At 43.1% G+C, this 10,637-nt stretch overlaps 1 protein-coding gene across 1 annotated transcript; it reads left to right on the top strand.

Annotated features, from left to right (window-relative positions):
* The first annotated feature begins 72 nt into the window (after positions 1 to 72).
* On the top strand, positions 73 to 9,168 carry csnk1e (casein kinase 1, epsilon). Its single transcript, XM_053340914.1, has 11 exons — positions 73 to 167; positions 1,445 to 1,542; positions 1,633 to 1,743; positions 2,862 to 3,010; positions 4,681 to 4,909; positions 5,070 to 5,240; positions 5,385 to 5,533; positions 5,639 to 5,837; positions 5,931 to 6,073; positions 7,616 to 7,681; positions 8,993 to 9,168. Exons 2-10 carry the CDS (start codon positions 1,467 to 1,469, stop codon positions 7,646 to 7,648), a joined length of 1,260 nt encoding a protein of 419 aa, XP_053196889.1. The 5' UTR covers positions 73 to 167; positions 1,445 to 1,466; the 3' UTR covers positions 7,649 to 7,681; positions 8,993 to 9,168.
* Positions 9,169 to 10,637: the final 1,469 nt, after the last annotated feature.

Here is a 10,637-nt window from a genome sequence, read left to right as displayed (position 1 = left end):
TGACCGTGAGAATTTTCCGGATATGTGGCTCTTTTTTTCAGGAGTGGGGGTGGTCGGGTCACACATCTCCGAGGTTATGAGCCGTCTGAAGCCGCGTCGGTGCGTCGCTGTCCAGGGTCCTGAGTGAGACAGAGCCCGAGGGCGACCACGGAGCCTGACACTACCCGGTGAGGAGGCGGTGGGGGGGATGTGTGTGTGGGGGTGCATGTTGGCTAGTCAAGGTATCTGGAGGCTTGTGTGTGTGTGTGTTTTCGGGTTGAACCAATAGAGTCCAAATAAAGTCAGGTTTGGGGGGGGGGGGGGTTGCTTGTTTATAAGGAGGGTGCGGCTGTCTGAATTATTATCACATCTGATGGTCAGTGAGGGATGATCGCTGTGCACCCCCCCCCCCTTATTTCCTCTCTGCAACTGCATCAAGTATGAAGTGTCTTTGTCAAATATCACGTCTCACCTGATTTTGCAGTCCTTTTTTTTGCAGCTGAGAGGAGAGAGGAGAATGAGCTGGAGAAAGCTGAGGTAAAGGTGCAGCAGTGCTTTGCTTCAGTGTATGTGGATGTATGATATGTGGGTGTAGGCCTGCTGTACTTACAATGCAGCCAAGACTGCAAAAAGCATTCAATTGCAATGTCAAACTGGCTTGTAACCTCTGTCTAAAAAAGCCCTCTGTTATGTCCCACTTACTGGACGGTTTGGGGATGAGAGTGTTGGGGGGAGCATGACTCATTCGGATTTTGTCAAGGGACTCCAGTCAGAAATTTGGGAGTTTATGCAAATGTATCGTGCACAGGCCCAGACTCCTTTGAAGTGCTGTGAGGAAGAGTGTGTGAGATGCTGATCCAGCCAAACACCCCCCCCCCCCCTCCTCCCCTTCTCCTCCTTCCTCCTCCCCGTCCCACCCCGTTCCAACCCTCTCCTTTGCACCTCTGAATAAATCATGTTACACAACTCCACGCTCTGTTCTCCTCCTCTGCTCTCACCTTCTCCCTCGTGCACTTTACAAACACTAGCGCCGGCCTACATTGTCATCCTCTTGAGACACGAGGATTTATTATCACACGCGTCCCCTGAAGGGGTCACGACTTGCAACTCCACCACATGTGGCTGATGGGAGCAAGGTGGTTACATTATGTTTGGGGTTTCAGTCGCATTATAAGAAGCTTCGTAGCATGGATTGAGCAACATTTCCAGTGATTGGACTCAGGGTGCACTACGTCACCGTTTTGGCTCTGGAGTTCTCTCTCTCTCTTCTTTTCGTTCTTTCTCATCTCTCCTGTCGATGCATCTCAAGCTTCCAACGTCGTTTTCTGTCATGATACAGCAGCCTCAGAGCCCGTAGCTTTTGAGTTTCAAGTCTGCAGCTTTGCACCACAGTTTGATCATAGCGATTGATGACAGTTTCTTTGTGTGTGTGTGTGTGTGTGCATGTGTGTGTTGCCCCTTTCAGTGAGTTGAAAAGGTCAGGAGCCATGGAGTTAAGAGTGGGAAACAAGTACCGCCTCGGGAGGAAGATAGGGAGCGGATCCTTTGGAGACATTTACCTCGGTGAGAATTTGGCCTGTTTTCCCTTTTTTTTTTTTTTTTTTAACACACAGACGCCTTTCCTTGTATTCACTCTGCTGTTTCCTTCATCAGGCTCTAACATCGCTACAGGAGAGGAAGTGGCCATCAAGCTGGAGTGTGTGAAAACCAAACATCCACAGCTCCACATTGAGAGCAAATTCTACAAGATGATGCAGGGCGGAGGTGAGGAGTGAGAAGTTTAGGAGCTTTATTACTGGGCGCTGAGCAGTAGTGAAGAGTTTTATAGGCACAAAGGGGCATTTCAGGCTTTTGAGGGGTAGTTACAGTTGTTGAGCGGTATTTATAATGATTACAGTTGTTTTGGGAGGTTTTATGGGAAACATTTGTAAAACATTTCAGGGCAGTTAAGGGTGCGTTCAGGAAGCAATTAATGGATATTTAAGTGTGTTTAAGGTTGCTGAGTGATAACAGTGGTCATGTTGTTGAGGGGTGCTGAAGAGCTGGAATTAACAGATGTAAGATAATATAAGATAAGATTTATTCATCCCTGCTGTGAAACTCACATGTTACAGCAGCACCGAGGCAGGTTAAAAGGTAAGAAAAGCAGATACAAATTTGAATGAAGAAAATAAACTTAAATTGACACACACACACACACACACACACACACACACACACACACACACACACGCACGCTCAGAAATGTGTTAGTTACTTCACGTAGATGTTTGAGTTTAATGATGACAAGGCTTGATTAGTACCCCAGAGGCCAATGGGCTCTGAAGCTTACCCCCCCCCCCCCTCATTATTCATTTATGTTCTAACCTCCTTTTTTTTAGCCTTTTTGAAACAGCTATCTATTTGCAGGACTTTTTTTTTTATTGCGACTGTTTCTCTCTTTTCATTTTCTTTTGGCAGCCCTGCAGGGCTTTTAGTTATGGTGCTGTCCATTTTCCGCTAGTTGTTTGGCCTGCTAACCAATCATCACTTTGCCCAGCTGTCAAATAGACAAATAAAACAACCGATCACGAGACTCAATTTTCTTTTATTTTGATAGGATACCGCTGCAGTTGGGTAGAAGCCTTGTAACTCCGTATTTCGTGTTGGATATACTAGGTTTCCGACAGCAACCATCATTTTTCACATCAAGACAATGGGTCATGCCTTGTGTTGTCTTTCTGTAGAGTCTGGTAGTAAAATAAAAGTGAGTGTCTGCTCAAGGGCCCCCGGACACTTGCCTGGATAGCCCATATGGTAGATCTGTCCATGAATGATGCACATACAGAGTTAATAGTTATGATGTTTTATACAATATCGCCCTCCTCTTCCTCTCCCAACAGTGGGAATCCCATCTATTAAATGGTGCGGAGCAGAAGGCGACTACAACGTTATGGTGATGGAGCTGCTGGGCCCCAGTCTGGAGGACCTGTTCAACTTCTGCTCCCGCAAGTTCAGTCTGAAAACAGTCCTGCTGCTGGCCGACCAGATGGTGAGACAGACTGACTGACCCGAGTCCACAAAATCTAACAGTTCATCAGGGGTTCATCTGAGAAAGATAACAATAAGATATACCATTCTGAGCATGTTTAAAAAGGCTGAACTTACACCGTTACTAGTCAACCTTGCACTGAAGTCGACCTCAGGCTGGGAAATTACACATATTTCAATAAAAGGACGCAGCTATTTTTGGACTGGAACTAAATGGATCACTTGGAATGAGAGAATAACGCTCATCTAAAGCTCTGAAGCTTATCCCTTCAGTATCTTCAACAATTTAGCTCCTCCATAAAAGTCAATTCCGATCTAGAACACGGAAGCTCTGCAAGACGGCCTAATCCTCGTCGCAGAGGTCGGTCCGCTGTGTCTTTCATGAGCCCGTTTAATCCCTCATATGTCATTTTTTAGTCTACAGCTGCCACATTTGTTCTTTTCGTCCCATTTTCTCTCAGCTGCCGTGCCCTCTTTTTCCCAGCTGTACTTTCTGCTGTCTCTCCTCTCCTGTAAAGGGGCAATAACTAAGATTTTAACTGTCCCATAACGGAAAATGACCTCGATATACTGTGTCTGCAGACAGGATGACAGGGTTATGGTTCAATAACAATGACTCAACTATTTCACCGCCCAATGAGACTTTAAAATTCACTTTCAGTTTTGAAATAAGAAAAAGACTTTAGAACTATGGGGTTATAAAATCACTCTCCACCAGAGATGCAACACCACTGAATTTCAATTGATGATCTCAAGTAGAGCAACTGACTGCCAGTCATTAAAAGAGTGTACTCATCTGGAAACATGGAGATTTTATTCTACACTGAGTGTTTTGAATGCATTTAACCAGAGAGGATCAAAGTTGACCATTTTTAAAGTCAGCAGTCAGATGCACATATGAACATGTCCTTGTTCACTTTTCTTCCTCGTGTTCATACCTGTTCCTCCTGATGGGGGACAAAATCAACAGACCTTGTTTTGAGGTCATAATATGAGGCTTCAGCAGTCTGAGTTAGTCAAATAAAGTGTAAATCATCCACAGTTACAGTTAGCTCTTTGTGTATCAACAGTGTTTTCCTGTTGAGCAGCAGTAGAAGGACCATAACATAGAAAATAAAATACTGCAACTTTGAAATATACTTGATTTATTTGACTAATTTGGATGGCTGAAGCCTCATATTAGTGTCAAATCATTTTTTTAATAAATGTGCACAGATGGAGGACTGTGGATTTTGTCTCGCATCATTTACTATTCAGTCTGTGAAAATAGTTGCATCATTCGTTATGGTGCTGGAGGAGCTCTCTACAATCTGGAAAAAATAACCTTGATGATGTCATCAGACATATTACGAACTTGAAAGACGAGGGCCTTTAGCAGGTGCTGAGGATCTCAAGAAAGACACTGTTGAGTTGTATTATGGGAAGTGTAGGATCCAGTGTTTTTGACCCATATTCTAAAAATATGGATATTTGGCCATTCTGTTTTTCAAACTCTGTCGCCAGTACCTCAACCTTTTTGAAGGTTTAGTACTAAAGAGTATACTTTGAAGTAAAGAAATATTTAACATGAGTTACTTCCTGGCCAAAGCAATCTGTGCAAGTTGACTTTAACAGAAAATTGACACAATATATTAACTGTCTCTACATCCACTCCCCGTCTCTCTGGTCCAGATCAGTCGGGTTGAATACATCCACCTGAAGAACTTCATCCACCGAGACGTGAAGCCTGACAACTTCCTGATGGGGCTCGGCAAGAAAGGCAACCTGGTTTACATCATCGACTTCGGCCTAGCCAAGAAATACCGCGACGCCCGAACGCACCAGCACATCCCCTACCGCGAGAATAAGAACCTCACCGGCACCGCCCGCTACGCCTCCATCAACACCCACCTGGGCATCGGTGAGACAACACACACACAAGAAGGCTGACCTAGATATCTGTGCAGGTGTCATCTACTCCTCCCCCCCTCAGCCTTTTTTTGCCTTTTCATTCTCTCTCCATTCTTTTTCTCTATCCATGCTCTAACCCTAACCTTGACCCTGTCTTTTTTCCTCCACAGAGCAGTCGAGGCGAGACGACCTAGAGTCTCTGGGCTACGTTCTCATGTACTTCAACCTGGGCTCTCTGCCCTGGCAGGGGCTCAAGGCCGCCACCAAGAGGCAGAAGTATGAACGTATCAGCGAAAAGAAAATGTCCACTCCCATTGAGGTGCTCTGCAAAGGATACCCCTGTGAGTAAAGATGAGAACAGGCAACACGGGAGTTTATATTAAAGGAAAAAACACACACACACAAGGGGATTTAGAGAGGGCAGTATTTCTGTTACTTTTTCCCATTAACACCATACCTGACTGTCTCCCTCTTGTGCCCTCCAGCTGTATTCTCCACCTATCTGAACCTGTGTCGCTCCCTGCGCTTCGACGACAAGCCAGACTACTCGTATCTGAGGCAGCTCTTCAGGAACCTTTTCCACAGGCAGGGCTTCTCCTACGACTACGTCTTTGACTGGAGCATGCTGAAGTTTGTGAGTGGCTCTCCTCCAGAATCTCATTTTCCTGTCACGCTCTTAGCAGAATAAACCAGCTCGGAGGTTCACATCTTCTCCATTGTGTTTCCGTTGTGTTTTTAGGGAGCCAGCAGGACGGCGGAGGACGGAGAGAGGGACCGTAGGGAGGGAAAAGACGGAGAGGAGAGAGCAGGAGGAGGCCAAAGAGGAGCCGGGGGTCGAGCTTTGCCGTCTGGGCCGAACCCTTCAGCAGCCAACAGAGTCAGGAACGAGGCAGACGCAGCTCCTTCTAACCCGGTCACACGTGTGGTCCAGCAGTCAGGTCGGGACTTCGTTTGGAAGGAAGCAACATTCGAAGCATAGAAAACACTGTAGCTTTCATTTCATTTTAATGTGTGTATGTGTGTGTCTGCAGGTAACCGCTCTCCTCAGGCGGGCAGAGCAGAACGAGCCGAGAGGGAGAGGAAGGTGGCCATGAGGCTTCATCGCGGGGCCCCGGCCAACGTGTCCTCTTCTGACCTCACAGCACGCGACCAAGCACGCATCAATGCATCACAGGTTGGAAGGCTGTGGTTTTACATGTTCAGTGAGAGTACAGGTGCTTTCCATGCGGTGTGCTTTCCTGGTTAGAGAGAGGGAGACCTGAGATCGAACACAACAATCACATGACATGTCAGCTGACCAATCAGGAAACAAAAACAAAATGGACTTTATTAATCCCACACTGGGGAAACTCTCGTCAGCTCATTAAAAATTTCCTACCTGAAGCAGTGGTGATTTTAGACCCTTTTTATGGGGGCTCAAACCTGTCTGTTAGAGATGGGACAAACAATTATGCTACAGGTTCAAATGGTTTCATTTTAACATGTTTAACATACTTAAATAATTCTGTCATATGCAGCTTTATTAACTACTGTAGGGTAGAAATCTGTAATTGTTTATTCTGAACCATTATTATAATACACTATAGTAGACCACTAAACTATGTATTAATATTTATTGTTGTAATTTACATTATCCAGAGAAATGAGTAAGCCCCCCCTAAAGGTCTGATCCTAGAATCGCCCCTGACCTTAGTCAAAAGTAAAGCAGTTAAAATACATGCATATGTTACACCTGTGACACCTAGCCCTAAACTCCTCGTTGGAGCAGTTAGCTGAAACTCCCTTCATGATGTTGTGAATGGAGTTGGCGTTATGAGTCTTTTCGTCATTAGGAAATTCAGATCGGGAAGTACAAATGACATGATTTAGCTTTAAAGGGGAACTCTTCTAAAATGTGGGAGACTCACAAGAGACAGATAAAATGAAAGAATGATCCACATTGAGGCAGCAGAAGCTCTGAATGCCTGACTTTTAGTCACATTTAGTCACTTCCCTAGTTTATAAAGCAGGTGATCCGTCACAAGTCTCCAAACTTAACCTTAGATAACCCTGATGATATCACACCTTATATAGTTGTTTCCACAGACAGTCCTCCTTGTGATGAGTCAACTTATTTTGATGTGTAAAATTAGTGGGCTTGTATTTAATCAGCTCCAGCAGATATCTCTCTGTTTCATAATTCATAATGCCAAATTGAAAATATCAAAGCTGGGAAATATTGAGACATAATCTGCTCATAATTGCCACCAAGATGTTAAACCGTTTTTGTGACTCTGCAGTTTCCATTTGATCTATTGTGATATGAACACAGACTAATCCACTGAGCCAGGCCCCCTGTGTCCCAAAGCTTCTTCATAGTTTGTAATTGGATTCTCTTCATTGGTTCTTCATTTGTTAGTGATCCTGTCTGCAATGACTGCATCGACCCTGTTCTCCAAATGAATCCCGCTGTGCTTTTATATCACCGTTCAAAGAATCTTGCATGCAGGACAATAATTAGAGGCAGCTGATGTTCCAAATTCAAACAAATACAATACAACTCAGTTTACAATGTGCACGATATAGACAAAATAATAGCTACCTAATCACAACTAGCCACGTTCCAACTAAATAGCCCAAAGAAATAAAGACAGGGCGTACATCCAGGGCTGATAGATAGTTTCCACTTTTTGTCTTTGTTGTGCTTCAAGCTTTTCATCTTTCCCTCCACACGCAGGTCAGTGTGCCATTTGAACATCTGGCAAAGTGAGTTCTTCTTGGCTGGCCTGCAGGTCAGTGGCAGGTATGGTCACGTCACACACACTCACACACACAGTCCATGTTTCCATCACTTCAGAGGACATTGACCTTAACCATAACTGCTGCATGCCTAATCAGAACTTTAACATAACTCTAAACTAACCTTAACTTTAAACCAAGTCTTCACCCAAAAAAAGAATCATTTACATTAAAGGGACTTGCTTCTTCTTCCCCATAAGAGAGGCGATGTGCCACAATATGAGGAATACACACACACACACACACACACACACACACACACACGTGTCCTAGGTCACTTTTGGGGACATTACATATTTGTACATCAATTTCCTGGAGATATACCCGGACCCTAACCTTAACCACTGACCCAAAAATCAGCCTTTTCTCAATGGGGGACATGGCTTTTGTCCCCAATGGACAAGCTGTCCCCAATTAACTGGTCTTCAGTCTGAAATTTGTCCTCGAAAGTTTTAAATTGACCTTGGTTCCATAACAATTAACAACAAATAACAATTATTGTGCTACTCAAAGTATTCAAAATCTATGCAAAATCAAACAGCTAGGAAAGAGGATTGCTTTAATTCTATATGCACTACTTTTTTTTATTTTTTATTAAATTCGTTTCTTTCAGAATTCAAAGTTGACATGTTGCTGCTTTCCCTCTTCCTCCTACAATTTCAAACATCAAGGATACACATCTGTTTTGGTGTCAGACAATCAAAAGCAATCTCAGACAAGAATGCAATGCAGCCACAAAACAATGCTTTGCTTGGACATGCATGTGTGCTCACATACTAATAAATAATAACACTTGCAAAACAACATGCTCCAAATGATCAGTGTCACAGCAACAGTGTCACAGTACTTTGGAATGGATGTATACAGTTTCACCAGTCAGACATTTTCTTCTGAATTTAAAGGATAAATCTGTTTGTTTTTTTATTGTCTGCTAATCCCATAATCCAGCAATGAATTGATCCTTCTTATAAGTACTGTTTGTGTAGCTAAAGCCTGATATGCATTATTTCTCTGTGCCATAGAGCTCTATTGTTGTCCAGAAACACAGCTTTACACTACGTCACATGTTCCTTCAGTACCAGTTTTCAAGTGATCTCACATTAGCCTACATATTGATAATTTATATTCAGTATTTGCACTACTCGAGAAACATATGCAAAAAAATGAGACAGAAAGCCACTGTTGAAGTTGGTCTTTTTGTGGTATTTGTTGACAATAACAAACATATAGAATATTTCCAGTCTTATCTTTTAATAAACTGCAAAAAAAAAGGTGACATTTCTCTTCCTTGCTTTGCTTTGTCGTCGTGTTGCAGCAGCTGCAGGGTATCAAATACCCTTTACTTTTCAAAAGGTGAATGAAAGCATGAATGAGTGGAGGAGGAGAAGGAGATGAAGAAGAAGAAGAAGAAGAGGAAGCAAGAGGAGGAGGAGAAGGAGGCGTTGTAGGCCCTTAAAAGGGGGGTGCCGAGGGCGTCCGCGTGTCTGTCGGTATGCTGGTGACCAGGAGGAGCCCTGACATGATGGAAACCAGTCAGACAAACAAACTTTTGGCTGGAACTGGTTTGTTTCTGCTTTTGGCGGGCGCGGCCGGAGACGGGAATTTGGGGATGCGGGGGGCAAGGAGAGGGGGGGGTGAAACAACATGGAGGTCTCACCCCCCGTCTTCACTCATATTCACCATCAACTCAAGAAAAAAAGGAAAAAAAAAAGAGACATACATCAAAGTGCACAAAATTGACTCTATTTCAGTTATTCTGTGGTTTCCACCTGTAATAAGAATACATTTAGCCTGCTAAAGTTAAAGAGCTACATCTGCTGCTTTGTGGTGTTAAAAAAACAAAAACAAACATGTAAACAACTTTGGAGTATCCGGGGGCCTACAGAGAGGACGAGACGGGGGAAATGCTTAAAAATAGAGATCAGAAGGAAGGGAGTGAATGTAGGAGAGTCCGCAGTGAATTTTGAAGATGGGAGCAAGGCTGTTTTTTGTCAATAAATGTCAGTGTGCGTCTGTGTGTTATTGTCTTGTTCGTTTTTTTGCCTCCAGCTTTGCTTTAGAGTCTGAGGAAAGGGAGAGACAGGGGAGGGGAGGGGAGGGGAAAAAAGGGACGGTTGATGAATTATAACAGGAGATTTGTCCCTGAGGTAACCTTTTCATTAGTACTTCCTCCTCTACAGCATACTTTAATGTCTTACCCCGTTAGATGTTGACAAAGAAAACACGCTCATTGGAGGAGGAAGAGGAGAAAGGCGGGATAAAGGGAGAGCCGTAAGGGATTGTATGATATGAAAAAAAAGCCTTATTCCAGCTTGTAACTCCAGGTATGAAAAAGACTTGAGAGAGTTATATGATCTTGGTGGTGAACAAGTCTGGTGTTACATTTGTATTTTTTGGTTATTTGCTTTTTTGTAAATGTAAAATGTATAGATACTGTTTGGCTAAAATGTGACAGATTGTTTGAAGGTGAGGTTCGAGAGGAGAGTACTGTTCACCTCCTGAGAGCCCTGGGACAAAAAAGGGAAGTGTGTGTGTGTCTGTGTCTGTGTGTGTGTGTGTGTGGAAGCCAATGGGAGGAGTGTTTTTGACCCAGGCCTGTCAGGATGTATGGATGTCACTGATGTCCTGTACATTTCTTCACCACGCTTCAACTTTATTACTATGATATTTGTGTATATTTTCTGAATCAATAAAAATATACACAGCTTAAACAGAATTCTAATTGTATGTTTTACATTATAATATATTCAATTGTTCCTATTCATAACCCCATAGTGAATATATGTTGGTTTTATATATTTTTTAAATATATATTTAAGAATGATCTCTACACTTTAACCATTTAAACGTTCATTTGACACATTTAAATGCTGAAATTGTTGCTGTCATATACAATAGCTCCATTAATTTGGAGTATTTTGACATTTGAAACAGTGAAATCTGAATTTTTAAAATCTACT

The sequence above is a fragment of the Scomber japonicus genome, chromosome 20 (genome assembly GCF_027409825.1).
Source record: "Scomber japonicus isolate fScoJap1 chromosome 20, fScoJap1.pri, whole genome shotgun sequence".
Lineage (NCBI taxonomy): Eukaryota > Metazoa > Chordata > Actinopteri > Scombriformes > Scombridae > Scomber > Scomber japonicus.
This window is presented reverse-complemented; position numbering and strand designations above follow the sequence as displayed.